The 21,142-nt window shown below is 37.9% G+C and overlaps 2 protein-coding genes across 4 annotated transcripts; one reads left to right on the plus strand and one right to left on the minus strand.

Moving 5' to 3' along the window:
* The first annotated feature begins 892 nt into the window (after positions 1–892).
* LOC113105927 (WD repeat-containing protein 76-like) lies at positions 893–7,444 on the plus strand. 2 transcript variants are annotated; one of them, XM_026267312.1, is made up of 15 exons: positions 893–1,032; positions 1,634–1,762; positions 1,845–1,907; positions 2,016–2,108; positions 2,226–2,278; positions 2,461–2,572; positions 2,683–2,784; positions 2,897–2,937; positions 3,104–3,257; positions 4,259–4,414; positions 5,221–5,333; positions 5,610–5,708; positions 6,072–6,224; positions 6,553–6,606; positions 7,030–7,444. In XM_026267312.1, the coding sequence occupies exons 1-15, from the start codon at positions 982–984 to the stop codon at positions 7,289–7,291; spliced, it is 1,635 nt and encodes a 544-aa protein (XP_026123097.1). In that variant the 5' UTR covers positions 893–981; the 3' UTR covers positions 7,292–7,444. The 2 variants fall into 2 exon arrangements, with proteins under 2 accessions (XP_026123097.1, XP_026123098.1); XM_026267313.1 differs by lacking the exon at positions 893–1,032 and adding an exon at positions 1,281–1,473.
* A 254-nt stretch (positions 7,445–7,698) lies between these two features.
* Positions 7,699–19,574, minus strand: LOC113105928 (zinc finger protein 710-like). 2 transcript variants are annotated; one of them, XM_026267314.1, is made up of 5 exons: positions 12,312–12,356; positions 9,864–11,399; positions 9,057–9,248; positions 8,811–8,982; positions 7,699–8,720 (listed from the first exon to the last, which is right to left on the minus strand). In XM_026267314.1, the coding sequence occupies exons 1-5, from the start codon at positions 12,354–12,356 to the stop codon at positions 8,542–8,544; spliced, it is 2,124 nt and encodes a 707-aa protein (XP_026123099.1). In that variant the 3' UTR covers positions 7,699–8,541. The 2 variants fall into 2 exon arrangements, with proteins under 2 accessions (XP_026123099.1, XP_026123100.1); XM_026267315.1 differs by lacking the exon at positions 12,312–12,356 and adding an exon at positions 19,404–19,574 and having other exon boundaries at positions 8,542–8,720.
* Positions 19,575–21,142: the final 1,568 nt, after the last annotated feature.

A 21,142-nucleotide genomic window follows, 5' to 3' on the forward strand; every position in this document is an offset into this window, starting at 1 on the left:
ATATAATAAGTTTAGTACATATTTTATTATTTTTTTTAATTTTCTTTTTACTTTATATTTAATTTTTGTGCGTAGATATATATTTAAGGAATTAAGTCAAGGGAGATTTTGTCATCACCTATTAATAAAATAATTTCCCTGCCATCTAAATTCTGTTTTACTCTTAAGGACAATATATATATATATATATATATATATATATATATATATATATATATATATATATATATATATATATATATATATATATATATATATATTCAAAAATAAATTTATATTTTGTTTGTTTAATATACATATTATTGATGCATTCCTGCAAAAAATAAAAAAAAAAATAAATAGAAAATTAAATTAATAAATCAAAGTAAATAATATGTAATTGATTTCTTTTTTCTCAAAATAAACCACCTCCTCCCAAAAAAGGTACACATTTTTTTATATTTTAGGTACTAATGTGTACCTCTAAGGTACCGATATGAACCCTTTAGTTACAAATGATTGGGCCTACCAAACGTCCCACCACAGTGACAGCTTTTGTAAAAAAAAAAAAAAAAAAAAAAAGAAACATTCTGAGAGTGTATTAAAAGACCAAGTCAGAACAACTGACTTTGTGATAAGAAAAAAAAATATTTTAAATGAAACTTGACAATTTGTAACAAAAAATAAATAAATAAAAATGCTACAGATTATCTACTTGCAAAAAGCAAAAAATAAGAAGAAAAATATTTAATTTATTTCAAGTTGAATGTATCACCTTTTTTTTCTTTCCTGGGTCTTACATCACGAGTGCACATTAAAACACCTCCCAAATAATGAATATTAAACAATGTCTTCAGAGATTAGCAAATCAACTTCCACTTCTTTTAGTGTCATAACAAAAGGGGCGGGGGCATATAAAAAACGGATCAATAACGCGGGACTGGTTTTCATAACAGCTTGTTTTCAAAAGAAAGTTTGTTGAATAAACTCATCCGCATAGACATGGATGAAAATAAAATTGATTTAAGTTTTAAGACGATGCAACTTTTACAGGTGAGCTCGAGGTTCGCTCCTTACTGAAAGTTTCTCACTTCCACACTTTATAAAAATACAACACGTGCTCATAAATAGTTAAGTATCTCGACACATGATCCGCACAAACATGTTTGTGAATATATATGTTATGACAGTTTGTTTATCGCCCTTTATAGTATAGTGTATGCGTCTGAAGTGATTCACGCATATGGATTTAACACTTTACGCTTGTTTAACATGTTTAGGTTCACTACGAAACCGACATAATTACGACTAAAGTTAAGGAAAGTATCTCCAGATTAAACTGGATGTTGTCTCTCCTGAAGAAGAGATGATAATATTAAAACTGCTTTATACCTGCTCTTTGGATTCAATATTGGGGCACAACATCGAAGAACTTTTTTGAAAGAAAATAACATCAATCACTGTAACGTTAAACGTCGAATGTAAACCGAATCGGTCAGTGATGTAGTGTTTGTATGTTTTATCGTTAAAGTATGAAGTATTGTATAATAGAAATCACTCTTGTATTGATTAGAGACCCTCTCGGACACAGCGATCAGAAACAATGCGGGTCGTTGACGTAAAATTATTATAATTTTTTTTGTGTCATTTTTAGGAGAGGACACCGCTTCAGGATCCAGGAATGGACGGGCCCGTGCGTCGTACATCCCGGAGAATCCGAGAAAAACAAAACCAAGAAAAGAACCAAATTTTATCCCCAAAATGTCTGACATTTAACTCTGAGGTGAAAGACGTCTCTTATGGAAAATGTTTAGCTATAACTCTATTTATACGCCTGTATATTAACTATTACATGTCACCTTTAGAAAAATGACAATGAGGAAGAAGATATTGAAGAGGCAGAAGTAAACAATAAGGAATCTCTCCCAGTAAGTATAAACACTGCATCATCACCTCAAAATGTTCCCTAAATAAACATTCCACCTGAAAGGCAGAAACCAACTCTTTTTTTTTTTTTTTTTTGTCATCTTAAACAGGGCTACCGTGAGGGTTTGTCTAAATATGAGCTGGAGCGACTGGAGAATATCAGACAGAACCAGGCCTTCCTCAATTCCCTGAATTTACCTGAGGTACAACTTTTTGTAGCGAGGCAGTGGAGTCATTTTTGAAATTGTTTGTTTTGGGCTTTTAGCGGTTTTTCCACATTAAACTTGCTTGACCTTATCATAATTTGTACATATTCGCAGATTTCTGAAGCTCTGAGACCCAAGCCGAAACCTACTCAGAAAGGCCTGAAAAGGTATCTTTATTAGGAACTATTAAAAATGGCACAAGTGAAAATGTCTGCAATAAATAAATAAGGAATATATATATATATAAATATGATATCGTAAATACAGTAGCAGATATATTGCTGATATTTTAAGGTCAAAGGTCAAACACCCCACCATTTCACTAACTAAAGAAAGTAAATTATTGTAGGGTAAAGACAGAACCAGAGATACTCCCTGTTCGCAAGTCACTACGGTTACAGAATAAGGGTCCTCAGACAACCCTTACTCTAGACACAACCTCTTATGCAGCCAGAGAGCCTGTAAGTCACTGACATGCATCTATAGTGTTTAATGTTAAACTTAAACACAATTTTGATGAAACACTATGAAATGGTTTAATCTGAAATTTAAAAAATGTGTCTTTCTTTAGGAAGAAAAACCCAAAAAAGCCCCCGGAACAATACCACTCGATCCAATCAACATGGATCAGCATGTCAGGCTGCCAGAAGATTTGGTAAAACTCTGGAATGAGGTCAATATTTACATGCACAAAATCATGTAGCATCCTGAATTTTTTTGTTTAGAATTTGCTTATATTCCAAAAAACTTGTGCGTCACCTGAATCTGTATGATGTCTTCTGTAGGTCCCATTAAAAAAAGTAACGGGAACATCAGATTTGATATCGTGAGTAACGTGTCATAAAGAGAGTGTTTACCTATACATCATTTTGGTGTCTCTTTTATGAGTTTCACATAAGGTTTCATTTTGTACTTATTAGTAGCCATTTTCCTCACTTGCATAATGAGAACGTCATATATTGCATGTAATGTGTCAACAAATGTGTTGTCAGGTACCAACAAATGCTGCAGAAATTATCTATCAATGACAGCTGTGTGGTGAAAGTTGTGAAAGATCGGATCTGTTCAGCAGCTTTTCACCCCACCTCTTCCAACTTGCTCATGGCAGCAGGAGACAAGTCAGGCCACCTGGGGCTCTGGAAGCCGGTGAGATAACGGAGGTCTGGTGTGATAAAAAAAAACAAGAGAGATGTTTGTGAAAGTTGAAAGTGGCAATGTGATAAGGTGACTTGTGGCTATTCCAGATTTTCTCGACTTTGCTTGCAATATTGTACAATGTTAAAGAGTTAGTTCATCCAAAAATGAAAATTGGCTTGTGTTTTACTCATCCTTGAAGCATCCTAGGTTTATATGACTTTCTTCTTTCAGGTGAATCCAGTCGGAGTTATATAAACAATTGTCCTGGCTATTCCAAGCTCTATCATTGCTGTCAGTGGGTGTTGCAATTGAACAGTCCAGAAGTCGTCAAATAAAGCATGCACATCCATAATAAAACGTGCTTCACACGGATCCAGGGAGTGAATAAATTCCTCCTGTATCGAATCCATGTGTTTTTGTAAGAAAAATATCTACATTTCAAATGTAATAAACACTTTTCTCTCACTTCAGTCATCTTTCATGCGTGATGACGCAGCACGTATGTGCATCGCGTACCTCTGAGAAATGCTAGACTCGCGAGTTTGTTTATAGGAGAAAAGGAAGCAAAGTTTCCTTACATTAGCAAATGAAAACCAGTCTCCTCTTGATTTATATCAAAATCCTCCTACATTTTTCTTTGCAAACCTCAGTTTGTACTTCTAATTCATGACCGGCGTTTTAATTTGTTCTTTATTCGCATTCGTCACTAATCACGCAACACCAACGTACTACGACACCGCTGCAGGAGGCCTTTATTCACCCCCAAGAGCCCTGTGAGGCACGTTTATATTGTGAATGCGCGTGTTTTATTTGATGACTTGTGGACTGTTCAACTGCAACACCGGCTGACTGCAATGATAGAGCTTGGAATAGCCAGGACAATTTTTTATATAACTCAGACTAGATTCATCTGAAAGAAGAAAGTCTCATATACACCTAGGATGATTCAAGGGTGAGTAAAACACGCCAATTTTCATTTTTGAGTGAACTAACCCTTTAACTGCTAACAGGATGCTAGTTGGGGCAATGATGGTGTAATCTACTTTGAACCTCATTCCCGTGCAATTACCAGCATGGCCTTCTCATCTCACCCTTGCAACCTCATCACAGTGAGCTATGATGGCTCTGCACGCAGCATGGACCTGGAGAAAGCAGTGTTTGATGAGGTGAAACATTGGCCATACATGTTTATTGTGTGATAAGACTTATGTACTCATTTCCTAATTTTTACATGGTGAAGCTAGTCTTCATATACACATATACATGAAACAGTGTGAGTGAGGTTTTGAAGGATTAAATGCATGTTGCACGTCTGATTAATGTCAGTTCAATTTGGACAAGGACATTTAAAGATCAGTTGGTTTTATCTAAATTGCCTTTGAATATACACAACATTTCAATAGTTTGGGTTTAGTATTTTTTTATTCTACTTGTACCTTTTTTTATTGTTAAATGTTTTTACTGAAAATTAAATTTAGCAAGAATGCTTTACAATGTCAAATAAAAAAATTGCAGTAAATGCATTTTACAAAAGATTTATATGACAAATAAATGCAGTTTTTTTTGTAAATTTTCTTTTCATCATAGAATCCTGAAAAAACATATTACTGTTTCCACAAAAATATTAAATATTAAATATTAAACAGCAACATTTATATTTTATAATAAGAAATGTTGCCTGAGCACTTGGTTAGCGAGAGATTTCTTTCAAAAGTAATAAAAAAATTACAAAAAATACATATTGGTAATAAGAATGAAAAATAGAGAAGTGGCAAAATATCTACATTTTTGGAAATATCTGTAGTAGAATTAGTATTTTTGGAAATATTGGAATCCTTGTAAAAACAAAGTTGTTGCATTACTAGTAAATCCCAGTTCCATTAAATATCAGGTTTGTAATCCATTTGTTGCCAACTTACAGATGTACAACCTTCAACTCATTTTACAAATAACACCTCTGTTTTTTACTCAGGTGTATCGCTCATCCTCTGGCCTGAAAAGTTTTGACTTTTTGTCAACTGACTGCTCCACTTTATTACTTTGTGAATGGAATGGGGATGTTGCCGTCGTTGACCGTAGAACTGAGTAAGACCAAAATATCTATATATTTACATAGATATCTGTGTGTGTATATATTGCAAAAACAGATTTTCTAAAATTATGTAAGTTTAGTTATTGTTTGTTAGTTATTTTTTACCTAATCAAAATAACCCAACTGCAGTTTGATTGAGATTCAATGAAAATGCACAATGAAAAAACATGTTTTTGAAAACTGTTAAAAGCTAACAGTTATCTGTTTTTGCAAATCAACACTTCATATATATTTGCATCATAAATAATAAAGAAGCCATGTGATTGCAGGAAAATAAATGCATCTCTGTATACTATGGCTGCAAATCCTCTGCGCTGTGTTCATGTCCATCCTGTGCAACAGCACTACTTTGTAGTGGCAGAGGGCAGGTAACATTTCTTTACTAGAATAATGCTGGTTGAAAAGGTTCATTTTCACCAAATAATTATCAATATTGAAGTTGCTGAGTAAATGGCTCCGTTTCCATCTAAAATAATGAAATGTTTCCATCGTAGTTTATGCACATTTTTTCTTATCGCATAAAAATGTTATCTTACTCAAATGTTTGTTATACACATCCCAGTGTTTAGAATTTGTATTTAGAATTTATCCGTATCTTCGAATTTCATTCCAGTATTTTTTATGCGATATTCCAAAATGCACATAACAATAGGTGGATGGAAACGCAGCTAATGATTACGGTACATACCCTGCAGACTGAAGCATATTGTTTATTTTCTTTCTTTTTCTAGATTTGTAAACACATATGACTTGCGCCATCTGAAAAGAACAAACAATCTAGCAGTTGGTGAACTCAACGGTCACAGCCGCAGTGTCTCCAGTGCCTTTTTCTCCCCACTCACAGGGAACAGAGTTCTGACCACTTGTATGGACAACACGATCAGGTGCTCAGAGGTCACAAGTGTTGCTGCTAGAAGTGCTTATGCTGAATCTAGAATGTCCCTCCTTTCTCTCTTGCAAATGTACCAGTAGAGGGTGCCAGAGCATCATGGAAATGGCCATATTTTTCTTTCTTTTCTTTTTGTTCTTTTTAGCTACTAAAAAGTTATAAAGTTTTCTTCCATTGTCTTACAAGAATTGGAAGTGCAATCCATTTTCCAAAACGGTTATTCTCTGTAGGGTTGCAGAGATTCTAGAGCCTAAAGAATTGGAAATGCATTATAATTTGTATTACAAATGTTTTTATTAGCCTCTTTGTGGTTCTGTTTTTAGGGTGTTTGACACTTCCCTAATTAATGGCAGATCTCCTGTCCTAAAATCAATTACGTAAGTATGGGTGTTATCATATGTGTACAAATTCTCTATCATGACAATCATCAGTTCTTTTGAAGTTTTCGTTGATTAAGAGAATCCAGTGCACAGAAATATGTAGCAACTGTTTTCAGCATAATAAGAAATGTATCTTGAGCCGTTAATCAAGATCATTGGTTGCTGAAGACTTAATTAATGGCTGCTGAAATTTCAGCTTTGCCCCCGCAGGAATAACATTGGTTTTAAATTATATTTATAAAAAAAAAAAAAAAAAAATTATACTACTATTTCACAAGATTACCGTTTTAATTGAATTTTTGACTTTGTGAATATAAGAGCAGAAATCTTGCCTACTCCAAACTTTTGAACAGTGATGATTACCAATTACTTTTATTTGAGGTGCCCATTGTGACAGTATGCTAAATATGTTCTATTTAGGCACAACATGCAGACGGGTCGGTGGTTGTCCAAGCTAAGTGCAGTATGGGACCCCAAGCAGCAGGACTGCTTTGTGATTGGCAGCGTGGACAGGCCTCGCCGAATTCAGGTATATCACGAGAGCGGTCGCTGCCTTCACACTTTTCGAAACATGGACCACCTGACCACAGTGTGCTCCATCACGGCATTCCACCCAAGCAGGAACACTCTTCTGGGAGGCAATTCAAGTGGGAGGCTGCACATATTTACTGACCGCTTCTAGAAACTAGAAAATATCAAATTCTTTATCTGTTTGTTGATTTGTGTTTGTTTCCTGCTTCCTTTTTTTCCCCTTTTTTGTACACACAACAGTGTTTTCTTGAATGATTGCTTTTATAAAATATGCTGTTTTTTGTTTTGTTCCTGTTACATTAAATATGTAATATTAAAGAAAATATAAACTCTTGAAAAATCTAATGTCATATTTTTCCTTTCAAATAATTCCACTTGACGATACAGTAACTGGGCCTAGATTTTTGATTGGCACCTGTTTTTATAACATGCTCATGCTAAATTAGCTTATCAAACCAAGTTTATAGTCTAATCTAAAAGTCAGTTGAGTACATTGCCCATTCAATTATTAATTTCAGTACAAATACTTACAAAAAATAACTTTCAAAAACAAGTTTATTTAACTTAATATCTATTTTAATTATAACAGAACTCAAACAGTCAGTGATGAAACAGGCTCATCAAAAGTAATTAATTGGCTTTTTCAAAGTGCAAAATAAACAGCAAATCAATAGAACGGAACAGTAATTCTCCACTCAGAGGTTGTTAATCCAAACTTTAGATGAAGTTTAGTTCTGGCTACAGCAGTGGTGCTCAGGAATGAGCAGCATATGGTCCTGTACCAGACAAAGAGCAATAGCTTACACCGGGCCCAGGCACACACAAGCCTGTCTCAAGCAGATATCCAACCATTTACATGGGCCTTACATGTTTTTTTTTTCTTTTTTCTAAGAGATACAGTAAGTGAAGGCTGTGTGAAATAAAATAAGTTGCTTTGAGGTACCAAACCGATGAAGGCCACAAGGCTGCATGCACCTTCTATTCCCATATTCCCAACCAAAATTATACAGTATATTGGCGATGTTGTGTATTACTTAACACAAGACTAGATGTGTATGGACCTGTATTTTATGATGCTAATGTATTTGGTATTAAATGTAACAATGTGATCCAGAACATACTAAAAATACCTTATCAATGTTTGTTTGAACTGGAAGGAGTCAAAGGACTCTGCAAAACTATCAGTCTGTTTCATTAGAGACAGATCTGAAGTGCCCTACCCCGTGAGATCAACCCCAGGAGGTCAAGATGGCCTCCCAACTATTTGCTCATTAACAACTGCAAAAAAGTGAGCTGTGGTTCTCATTGAGGAATATCTCAGTCAACTCATGGTTGACAAGTGCCAGCACAAGCCATTTGTTGCTTTATTTATTCAGCTGGACTTAAATTCAAACAGTTTTTTTAGGCTGTACTGTAGTTTCCCACATCCTTCCCAAAGTTATAATAGTCAAGTTCCTGGATGGCCACTTCAGAGAGCTTAGTTAGGTTTGGCGCATCATTATTTTCCATGTTCTCTGGTGCTGTAAAATTGAAGTTCTCGTCCTCATACTCCTCATGGGGCTCCATGTCTGGTGGAACATCTGTATCAAATCAATTTTATTTAATTAATTAATAAAAGATAGACAATTAAAAGCTTTTACTGTCACATTAGAGGATATCAATTAACTCACCTTGCCCATCTGGAGAGACATCCATGCCATGTTTGACCTTCATGTGCCTGCTAAGATTTCCCTTGAGGTTAAATTTACTCGAGCAGTATGCACACTTGAAGGGTTTACTGCCTGCATGGAGGTGCATATGGCCCAGAAGGTTGTACATTCGGTTAAATGACTTTCCGCACACCTGTTGAAAAGAAATCAAAAGATTTACCCCCCTGATGGTGAAAGTGTCGCATAGAGATGTGTGAAAAGTTTTACCTTGCACTTGAATGGTTTCACAGGCAGGTGTACAATCATGTGCGTTTTAAGGGTCTGTTTCTGGACAAAAGATTTGAAGCACACATGACACTGGAACGGCCGGATGCTGGCATGGATTAACATGTGCCTCTTCAGGTTTGCAGACAATGTAAACTCTCGGGCACATACATCACACTTAAACCCCTTTGTTCCCTGGTAAAAAACAAACAAGCACAAACTATTTTTATTTATATAAATTAATTAGAATTTTTAATTGGCAGTAGATAATTATTGTAAACCATTAGCATGTCTATCAAATTGTATGTTATTGGATGAAATGCTATACTGTTCAGATCATCTGCTAAAATGGAGTCGTTTACAGAAGACTTTTTTACTGAATATACAACATTATATTGTATAGTATTTAAGATAGATATTCCTTTTAAAATAATGGTAATAACAGGAGGACTTCTGGAATCTGCTGGGTAGATGATGTTTTTAAATGTTAGACAACAGAATTCAAAGAGTTTAAACCCATGAATTAGAATTGTTTGTTGAGTTTGAAATTAAGTAAACCCAATGGAATAAACTGTAAGGTTCCCCAGAAATCCTATCAAAAACAATGCTTTAAGTTACTGTTTGATAATAATCTAATCTGTAAACTGACAAGAATATGCAGTATTATCTAATATGAACCATTAAACAATTGCTGATAATGTGCTGAAATTAAATATATGAATTTAACTGTAAGACATTATTCACGCTGGATGTGACCTCACCATAGCAAACATACACAGTTGTTCAAAGGCACACTATAACTCTCTGTACCTTGGTAGCCCGGGCCTGAGGCTTGTTTGTCTTGTGTGTGAGGGAGTGTTGGCGAAGCAGATGAAGCTGAAGAAACTGCAGGCCACACTGACTGCAGGAGAAAGAGCGCTGCGTTTGGTGCTTCAGCAGGTGATTCTGCAGCTGACTGCGGTAGGCAAACGACTTGTTGCATTGGCTACACTGGAAGGTGGATGGTCCTTGGTGGCTCACCTGATGACGCTTCAGGTGGGCGTAGGTGGGAAACTCCATGGCGCACTGCGAGCAAACATGGCACCGACCTCGTTCATGCTTTACTTCATGAGCACGGAGTTCACTGGGGTATGCGAAACCACGGCGACAAAAACGACAACTGTAGGGCTTGACATCTGTGTGCTGCAGCATGTGCCGCTTCAGGTGGCTGGTCTGGGTGAAGCCCTTCTTGCACACGGTGCACTTGTGTGGCCGTGTGCCCTGATGCGTCAGCAGGTGAGTCTGTAGGTGGCTGGGCTGCTTGAAGAGTTTGCCGCAGTGTGGACACGCGTGTGGCTTGATGCCATTGTGGCCCAGGATGTGCGTGACCAGATTGTACTTGGAAGTGTACGACTTCTCACACATGCGGCACTTCCAGCGCTTCAGGCCCTCGCCAACGTCCACGCAGTATGACTCGTTGATCTGGATGTTGATATCCAGTCGGTCGATACGGCGGCCGCGAGGTGCCTCTCCTTCTACTGGCTCTGTCCAGAACATCCCCTCACTGTTCTCATCGAAGTCTCCAACCCCTTCCATCTCGCCACCTTCATAGGCGACCTCGCTCGGCTGAAAGTAGCTGCTAATTTCCTCGCCGCCGGTTCCTGCCTTCACCATGCCATTTCTCCCATTGTCCCTGTGCTCGGTTACCTCATCTACTCCTTTTTCATGTGTGTGGCCCGTGTTGCGTGAAGGTACTTCATGAGGTGCGTGACTGTGGGCATGTGAATGGGGGTGTAAATGTGGATCGGGTGCGGGATGCGTACTCTTGGGGTCTCGGACACAGGTGGAGCTGCAGTTATTGAGCTGGACTTTGGGCAGGACCCTGTAGCTTGAGGGGTCGACCATTTGCATGCCTTCTCTGGGCACCATGTTGTTCATCATGTGAGTGCAGGAGGGCAAACCTGGAGTCATGACCTCTCCTTTAACATGCGATACCATGTCTTGGTGCCCTATAGTGGGTTTGCTGTTCTCGGGTTGCCCCTGCCACCTCCTCTCAGCACAGCTTGAATGCATGTGCCCCTCCTCGCCCAAATTCTCACCAAGATAGTCACCGTTGGCGCCTATAAGCTGGTCGGCGTACTCGTAGTCCATTCTCTCACCTGGCAGAGCGGGGGATTCTTTGGGGTCTCCGGTGTAAAAGCCGTTGGGGGCGATGGTGGCGCCAAAGACCTCGTTCTGGGAGATGAGTCCCAACACAGCAGCTTGGGCCAGTGACAGGACCACCACAGGGTCTGTCTGTGTCCCTGCGTCCATCTGCTGGTGCATGGCCTCAGAGTAACATCTGACCAGCCGCTGTGTCTTCTCCTCCTGTAAAGCACAAACACATGAGGATTAGTTTAGGAGGCCTACAAGTTCAGTTTAAGAAAGAAAATATTAATATTCATATTGGCACCTGTATAATAGTTAACGACTACTGCTAGATGCACAGCAATTCTATTTGTTTTTAAAGCATGAGCCTGTCAGACCAACATCTGAAAATTAGATTTTGAAAACTAGGAAAAGTCATTTGAGTGACCTAACTCATTACCTAATATGATATTTGTCTAATGTAAATACAGTAGAATCAACATCAACCAGCCTAAAAAAAAAATCTGCTTTCAATAGGTGATTTACTTCTCTTCAGATGCTACCATAAAAGGGTGAAAAAGTGAAAGTGACGTGACATACAGCCAAGTATGGTGACCCATACTCAGAATTCGTGCTCTGCATTTAACCAATTCAAAGTGCATGAGAATTAAAATTTTGGGGTGAAGTGTTTTCAACAACAAATGTATTTCTAAGATCTTTGAAAAGAAAGTACAGACTGAGGAAAAGACGAGGAAGAGACAGACAGCAGGGAGAATGAGTGAGTTAACAGAAAGAAGAGAGAGGGAGAGGGAGGGGCAGAGAGTGGCTGGATGAGTGAGTGAAAGCAAGAGAGAGAGAGAGAGAGAGAATGAAATAGAGATTGAAAAAAAATTAAAGGGAATATGAAGGATTAGGGTGTAAGAGAGACAAAGAAGACAGAAAGCAGCTGATGAATTTTAAAACTGAGCAAAAAATAATACAATAATCACTGCAAATATACACAAAGCAAGCAATCAGAAATATAAAAAAATATTTTCCAATCCATTTGATCTGGCTACTCAATTGGGCGATCCAGTTGAACACACAAATAAACAAACAATCTGCTGAACTGAGCTCTCAGAGGGCATTAGAGCAGTTGTGAAGGGAACTCACCACATTTTTCTTGGTCTGTGGCTTCAGGTGTTTGAGAGATCTCATCCTGAGGCAGAGTCACAGGTTCGAATTCATCCCCTGCCCTCCCCTTCATACATTATATGTTGTCTGTACCAGAACAGACACTCTCTCCTCTGTGTTTCTTGCACTCTCTCTCTGTTCTCTGTGTATTTGTGCTCTCTTTTTCCTCTCTCTCTGCTTTCCCCTCCCCCACTCCCCTCTCTTTCTCTCTTTCTCTCTCTGGCTCAAGCAAGCGTATACACATACACGGTGCTCTTTTCCCTCACTCCCTCCCCCTCTTCTTCATACTTGCTCTCTCTCTCCATTCCTGATACTCTCTCCAACAGTCTCACTCAGACATTCTCTCTTCATACACTTGTGAAACATGTTTGAAAACACTAACATTCATGCTGTGAAGAGATTATGAGCTCAGCCATAAACATATATGAAACATGTACATCACAGAAAGCACACAAGGAAAAGACATACTTGACAGAGTGTAAAAACAGAAGGAAGCTGCAGTAACGTATATAAAATAGGAATACACAAGACGTATTCTATGTAACAGTCCTGATTAAAAACAGTACATAAAAGAAATGCATAAGCGGATGAAAAAAGTAAGTGACAGGTTCAATATGTAGCCTAAAACTTAAAATCAACGCTTTACCACCAGATTCTATGCAGGCTGACAGAACAGAGGTTGAACGAACATACAGTGGGGAGAATATTTATTTGATCCCCTGCTGATTTTGTAAGTTTGCCCACTTACAAAGAAATGAAAGGTGTGTCATTTTTATAGTAGGTTTTCTTTTTACGTTTAGAGAATATCAACCAAAAAATCCAGAAAAAAACATATCATATAAAGGTTAGAAATTGATTTGCATTGCAGAGTGATATAAGTATTTGATCCCCTACCAACCAGCAAGAATTCTGTCTCCCACAGATTGGTTATGTGCCCATGTGAACACAGATTAGTCCTGTCACTTTCAGAAGTTACTCCTAATGTTCAGCTCATTAGGTGTATATGACACCTGTCCACACAATCTGTATCTTCCATTCCAACCTCTCCCACCACCATTAGCAAGACCTGAGAGCTGTCAAAGGATGTCAGAGAAGAGATTGTAGATCTGCAGGCTTGAATGGGCTACAAGACCATCAGCAAGAAGCTTGGTGAGAAGGAGACAACTGTTGGTGCGTTTATGTGATAATGGAAGAAATACAAAATAACCATCAATTGGCCTCGGTCTGGAGCTTAGTGCAAGATCATCTCTAACGGGGTAAGGATGATCATGAGAAAGTTGAGAGAGCTGCCCCGAACTACACTATCCTTCAGCGCCTGCAAGGTCCCCCTGCTCAAGAAGGCACATGTACAGACCTGTTTAAAGTTTACCAAATAACACCTACATGATTGAAAGAAGGCTTGGTCAGAAGTGCTGTGATCAGAGCAAAATTTAACTCTTCGTCATTAGCGCGACTCACTGTGTTTGGAGGAAGAGAAATGCTGACTATGACCTCAAGAACACCATGTCTACAGTCAACACAAGGGCGAAACATTATGCTTTGGGGCTGTTTTCCTGTTAAGGGTACAGGACGAATTCACTGCATTGAGGGTGGCAAATGGACGGAGCCATGTACAGGTACTATAAAATCCTGGATGAGGATGGGTCATGGATGGGTCTTCCAGCATGACAATGACCCAAAACACACAGTACAGACCTAAAGTTTGGACACACCTTCTCATTCAAATAGTTTTCTTTATTTTCATGACTATGAAAATTGTAGAGTCACACTGAAGGCATCAAGGGCTATTTTGACCAAGAAGGAGAGAGATGGGGTGCTGCGCCAGATGACCTGGCCTCCACAGTTACCGGACCTGAACCCAATCCAGATGGTTTAGGGGTGAGCTGGACCGCAGACAGAAGGCAAAAGGGCCAACAAGTGCTAAGCATCTCTCGGGGAACTCCTTCAAGACTGTTGGAAGACCATTTCAGGTGACTACCTCTTGAAGCTTATCAAGACAATGCCAAGAGTGTGCAAAGCAGTAATTAAAGCAAAAGGTGGCTACTTTGGAGAACCTAGAATATGACATTTTCAGTTGTTTCACACTTTTTTGTTATGTATATAATTCCATATATAATTCCACGTGTTAATTCATAGTTTTGATGCCTTCAGTCTGACTCTACAATTTTCATAGTCATGAAAATAAAGAAAACTCTTTGAATGAGAAGGTGCGTCCAAACTTATGGTCTGTACTTTACCCCTAAAGCAACAAAGGAGTGGCTCAAGAAGAAGCACATTAAGGTCATGATGGGGCCTAGCCAGTCTCCAGACCTCAATCCTATAGAAAATCTGTGGAGGGAGCTGAAACTTCAGTTGCCAAACAACAGCCAAGAATCTGTAAAGAGGAGTGGATCAAAATCCCTCCTGAGATGTGTGCAAACCTGGTGACCAACTACAAAAAACATCTTACCTCTGTGCTTGCCAACAAGGGTTTCAACTTAGGGATCAAATATGTTAAAATAAACCTACTATAAAAATTACACACTCTTCATTTCTTTGTAAGTGGGCAAACTTACAAAATCAGCAAGGGATAAAATAAATATTTTCCCCACTGTACATGCATTTGAGAGAGTCTGTGCCAGACAAGGGACCTTTTGGCCAGCGCACTGAGAAATGTGCATTCCGTATGTATCTGTTTTCATATAATCCTCAGTAGACTTTATGTGATGTGCATTCATGGTTTTACATACGAATATCCATTACAACTGTCAAGCTGGTATGATGCATCTAAGCTTTACTGTCCTTCATATGCCTTGCTTTACATGTGTGTGTGCACACATTCAGTCTAAATGATTCTCACACACACACACACACACACAAAACAGTGATCTATATAACGCATGCAATGTAATAGTCATGAAATTGGATGTACAACATAATACAAAATAAAACATCTGTGTAACATCGCAACTTAAACTTGGTATGAACAAAAAGCACTAATTACAAGATGTATATTTTAACAAATAAGCAAAAAAGGTATGAGAGGCTATGCAATATAGTCACAGCCAATCAGTTTGTATTAATTAGTTTGAATAAATCAAATTATCTGTATAAACATAATTATTAATATGGTTAATGCACCCACATACATGGAAACAAGTGGAACAATTCAGTGTGAGTTGCTTCCAAAGCTATTCTTATGAAGGCACAATTTATATTAAGAACGGTTTTATGAACCACACACAAATGAATTCTGCTTATGTTTCATGAATGGGGCCCATTGTTGATAAGTGATTAAAGTTCATTTATAACTGGGGGATTTAATTACACCTTACTGCTACAATAATATGCAATTATTGAGTGAGTACTGATTTTTAATGGATTTAAGATTATTAGATATACTTCCATATAAAATGGCTGAGAAAGAGAAGGATTCTGAAAGAAGAGAAAATGGAGGGATAAGGGAGGAGAAGAGAAGCCTTTACAAGAGAGTGGAGAGAGAGAGGGAGGGAGGGATGTATTGTGAGAGAGCAAATGGTGAGAGAGCAATAGAGGGAGAGGGGAGGAGATAAAGAGAACAGGAGAGGGAGGGGAGAGAGAGAGAGAGAGAGAGAGAAAATGGCAAAAAAAAAAAATAGAAAAAGAGAATTATAACCAAATTCAGAATATGAAAAGTTAAGTCAGCATGAATGTGTGTTGTTGGGGACATTAAAGGGAACAAGTGAAAAGAAAGAAAAAAAGAATTCAACCCATTGGGGGAAGGGAAGGAAGAGAGAAAACGAGAGAAAGATTGAAAGGGTCTCCCCTGAGAAAGATGCACATCTCAGTAAGATGTTCTGGTGGTAATACAAAAACAAAATACAAAGGAATCTGATGCAACATTATGAAAAAAACTGTTTAATGTTTAAAAATATGCAAAGAAGTTTAATAATATTCAGCAAAGACAATCACAAGATGCAAATCAGATGTGGGCAATGCTTTGATTATTGAACTGGTATGCAGCACCCCTGAATGTGTTGATGTTTAAGGCATCCTAACCCATATGTAATGTTGCATATCTTCCCTATAATGTCAAAACAGCAACTACGGCATCATTGACAGACTGTATATACATATTCTAACTCCATTCAGACTTTTTTGAATCTGATTAAAGTTGAGCCAAACAGACAGTTTTCTGAACTTGTCTATCCTCACACACCATAATAATTCAAGTGCTAGTCTGTGATATTTAATAAATTTCAAAAACAATTCCATTACCTGCATGACATTTATCAGATGACACTTAATGGCTGATACACTAAGAACAAATTAAACGTTTCTATTTAAAATGGAAACTTAGTTACCTGAGACGGAAATACGTTTTTTTATAATTTAGAATCTTTAAATTTTGAAGCCAAAAAAAAAAAAAAACATAGTTTAACTTCTCATTTATCTACTAAACTCTTCTTTACTTTTACATAACACATACACTAAAACCTTGTATCAACACTTCAGTATCACTAAGTTCAAGTTTGATAAATCATTCATGTGCTATTTTTACTCTGCAACTGTCTTTGTTGTCTCAAACGTACAACTAATATAGATGCTGGCCACATACAAACAAAAGCTATTTTTGATATGCCACACAGAAAGATGCTTACTGCATTTAAAGAGTTTTCAGAGTACAGCAGCAAAGGTACAGCAGGTAGCTGAAGTAATACCCAGGTAAAGAACGTTTATTTGTCTATGTTTCCAATACCATCTAGGCCGGTCAAGCTTAATGCTGCGTATAGACATATCACATGATAAGGTTTGCTTCAACCCTAATCAAACACCCCTGAACAAGCCAATCAAGGTCAGGACAGAAACTAGGAAGCTACAGGCAGATAAGTTTTTTTAAGGGTTGGAGCTGAACTCTTCAGGGCTGGGGCTCTCCACCCCTTCAATAAAGCATTACATCAAGCAAGCAGAAACATATGCAATAATTGAACTTCCCTCTGTCCCATGCCTCTCAAGTAGACTAGAGCAACTTTTATAAAGAATGACTAGATTTCTGTTATAATGGCAATGGGGACCCTCAATATTATTCATATCTATGGATAACCAAGTGAAAATAAACTGGTTATGTAAGTTAATTGATAGGATTATGATAGGTGTTGCATGCTTTTACAGAATTAAAAAAAAACTAGCTAAGTGCTTTATAAAATATAACTGATAATAACCCACATCTCTCATCATCATTGTCTTTACCTTGTGTAATACAAGCTGTTATGCCATGTGACAAACCTGGGCTGCTCTTCCCAAAAGCATTGTAAGCTTAAGTACATCGTAGGCTCATTGAACAAATGGAGGTATGATCAACTTGGGGTTACAATGCTTTTGGGGAATGCAGCCTTCATTTCTACATACATGTCACAAACATAACTAGTGGTGGGTTTTTCAGTGACTAAATAGCAGAGCAGCCAGTGCCCGATATATACATAATTATTACCATTTACATTAAACATTTAAATGGTGACAAATGAGAGAACACCAAATTGCATAAATAAAATCAACATATATCTTACTCACCATATTTACTCAAATTTCATTAAAAACATACAAATGTGTATTTTCATCAATGCACAAAGCTGTTTGACAGACTTTGAAACCGCCGTTCTCACCATCATAACTATAAAAACAAAAGGTGACTTAATTATCCATTGGACAATAATATTCTGCTTAGCATGCATGCTTAATGCTCTGGCCGATGGATTCAGACTGGCAGTCGATGTTTTTTTATCGTGTAAACATCGTTCAAAGTTGATCCCAAAAACACAATTCCTTGGTAAACATCTTACCTGTTATTGATACAATCAACGTACACCGCGAACAACAGCCCATTAAGGTCACGGATGAAAAGCAAAGTTGGAATCACTTTCAGAACGATTTTTCCATTTGAAGAAAAACAACAACAACAACAAAACATTGACAGCCCATCATAATTCCCTCGACAGTTTAAGCAGCACTGAATGTAACTGAACAGAACGTTATCGGCAGTTGGTGTGGACACTAATATAGTTTTTTTTTTATTATTATTATTAACAACGTTATGCTGCGTGCGGTAGTATATTGTTATCTCTTTATAATTACCGATCTTTGTATGAGTGGGTCTTTAGTAACAGGTGTAATTATTGGCCTTTACCAATCATTTTAACCATATCGGTTCACCAGATCACTAAACAGAACTGTTCACTCTATATTCATATAAACCAACAAATATTTGGACAACGTCGTCTTCAAAAGTCAGATTTAACCATGATGCTTCATGCAAGGTGAGTGTGAACCCTTGATGCCCAAACTGTCATCCAGGTGGTAAAAGGTCAAACTGTGATGCTGATACTCTTTCAGCGCGCATCAGCGGATCTGAAGATAATGTGTGACAATGATGCACCTGACCCGCGGGCCGATATGTCGACAAACATTCACAGTGATCATAAAGAAAACAATAACCTCTCACTCTCAATCTTTCATCTTAAATATGGCAACGAGTAAAGTTACCTTAGGCTACAACAAATCCCAATCCACTAGCCATCTAGCTACAACTTAAAACTTAGCCAACATTCTTCAGCATCAACAGCCACATTCCATCGAAATGTAAAGAGTTGGAAAAGGACACTTAAGAGAGGGAAACTTGAATCCAGACTGCATGAGGATGGGCCTGTCTTAAGTTTTACTCCGGTCATACAAGTGAGCTAGGCTAACATTAACTGACGGCGACTGTGGCCTGCTCTATTCGTTTATGCGGCTCTTTTTCACTCCCTCCATTCCCCTCCCGACGCCATCTGTTTGTGCCACGAGAGAGTGTGGAAGTAAAGAGAAAAGGCGACATTTTGGCTCTATAAAATGACCCCCAGACTTAATCGCTCTCTCGGAAATACGAGCGCAAATCGTAATGCAGATGTCAGATGAAAAGCGGAAATGTAAATATCAGCATCCAGTTCAGAGTGCACATTATTTTTGAGGCCAGTTAGACAGAAATCGGCGAGTTTCGCTGGGATATACAGTGGGCTATGCGATCGGTTCCGTTTTCTGTTTCTATGGCAATAATGAACGGACAGTTGTCGAACTTACCACGCTCCAAAAATCGGTTGAATACGTAGAAAACACTTTGGAAGATTTGAATGTCGCTTTCTAGTTTGAATTGTTGCTGGTCTGGTTCTCTGTGTTCGGCAGGAAGGAAGGAAGGAAGAAGGGAATGAGAGAAAGAGTGACGTGAACGAATAAACAGCCCGGGCTCCTCCTCGCCGTCACTAGTAAATGATGGAGCTCCTGGCAACAAAATATCTGCCTGGACCCTCATTTGATTGCAAATATTGGCAACGCGGACAATTATATTTATTTAAGAAAATCGACAGAATGTGAGGAATATCATATAAATAAGTGCTATGCCTTTCAAAGCACAAAATTCATAAACATTAAAGTTAAAGCGGTAAGTTTTTTCTGAGCCTGTGTTCAAAGTGCGCTTTTGTTTTGGGTAATTTACAAAAACATTTGAGGACTTATTCAAATAACGGACGTTAGAGGACGCTATTGTTTCACAAGCCTTATTTACGCATCTCGAGCGTAGGCTTGGCAGTTCCATGCACTTACAGAAGAGGTCGCTCTGTCATTATCTACTGTGTAGTGAATAACTTCTGGAGGTCAGTCAATGACAAAATCTGAGTGGTTTACGCTAAATTACTACGGTTTATTAAAAGTAAAGTTAAAAAGCTATCACTCTGCAGCTCCCCCATGTTTTTCCACTGAAGCTAAGCAGGGTTGAGTCTGACGATCATTACCTGGATGGGGAACCTCCTGGAGAAAGCATTTATTATTGGTAAAAGAAAGGTGATTGGCAGGTGGGGGTTCTGTTGTGTAAAACTGGCATGGCATCCTCGTAAATCTGCATATTTTCCTTTATTTGTTAGATAAAAAATGTTAGCCTGAATGCACTGTAAGTCACTTTGCATAAAAGCGTCTGTCATAAATTTAATTTAATTTTATCAGTCGTGAACTTATTATTCCCATTTTCACAGGTGGTGTTAAAGGACCCATGTGAAAAATGCTGTATCAGCAGAGCAAAGTGCTGTAATACAGGGCTCCAAAGCTGGCCATTATGGGCCAAATTACATGCTTCGACAGGGATTTAGGTGTGACAGTAAAACAGTACAAAGTATGGGTTTAGTGGAAGAATAAAAAGTGCATTAATGATTGTGGATCATGTGCTTGTGGAAAATGTCACAAGTTACTGAGTTAAAGGTTTTGCATATCTAACATTTAGCTTGTACAAGATTTTTTTTCTGTAAACGCTTTGTATAGTGTCAAACAATTAATCATGCATTTTTATATCAAATATTTATATTCAATACAAGATTATTTGTATAGTGTTTCAAAACATTTCATTATAATTTGTTCAAAAATTATAGGGGAAAAATGTGTTTAATTGACATGTTTTTTTTTTTTTGTTTTTTTTTTCTCTGCCTGATGGATTCCCATTAAGTTATTGCTAAACTGTGATGGAGATCTGTTTCTTTGCATTGCATCATGTCCCCTCAACATCTGTGACCTGTCGGTTTCTCCAAGCTGGAAGATCTTGAGTGTTTGTGTGTGTGCTTGACCCTGTGTAAATTTTATTAAGCTTGAAGTGTTCCCGTCCCTTTGGGATGCACCTGGAAAGAGTAATCATTATGATTCAAAATGTCTCCTGAATGCAGGAATTATAATATACAGCTCGCTTATATGTATCTGTATACATGTGCACAAACACATACATACATCAACAGGTGGTTACTGTGCAATAAGCCAGAACATTATTTCAGCTCTTGACATCT

Source organism: Carassius auratus, chromosome 7 (genome assembly GCF_003368295.1).
Source record: "Carassius auratus strain Wakin chromosome 7, ASM336829v1, whole genome shotgun sequence".
In the NCBI taxonomy this organism is placed as follows: domain Eukaryota; kingdom Metazoa; phylum Chordata; class Actinopteri; order Cypriniformes; family Cyprinidae; genus Carassius; species Carassius auratus.

What these genes read in the sequence shown, in the direction of transcription:
- LOC113105927 (XM_026267312.1), top strand. Translation starts at nt 982, where the DNA reads ATGGATGAAAATAAAATTGATTTAAGTTTTAAGACGATGCAACTTTTA. An exon ending in TTTGTAGTGGCAGAGGGCAG is followed by an intron (nt 5,709 to 6,071) that starts GTAACATTTCTT and finishes TTCTTTTTCTAG; the next exon opens with ATTTGTAAACACATATGACT. An exon ending in TGTATGGACAACACGATCAG is followed by an intron (nt 6,225 to 6,552) that starts GTGCTCAGAGGT and finishes TTCTGTTTTTAG; the next exon opens with GGTGTTTGACACTTCCCTAA.
- LOC113105928 (XM_026267314.1), bottom strand. Translation starts at nt 12,356, where the DNA reads ATGAGATCTCTCAAACACCTGAAGCCACAGACCAAGAAAAATGTG. An exon ending in CACAGACCAAGAAAAATGTG is followed by an intron (nt 11,400 to 12,311) that starts GTGAGTTCCCTT and finishes TGTGCTTTACAG; the next exon opens with GAGGAGAAGACACAGCGGCT. An exon ending in TGAAACCATTCAAGTGCAAG is followed by an intron (nt 8,983 to 9,056) that starts GTAAAACTTTTC and finishes TCTTTTCAACAG; the next exon opens with GTGTGCGGAAAGTCATTTAA.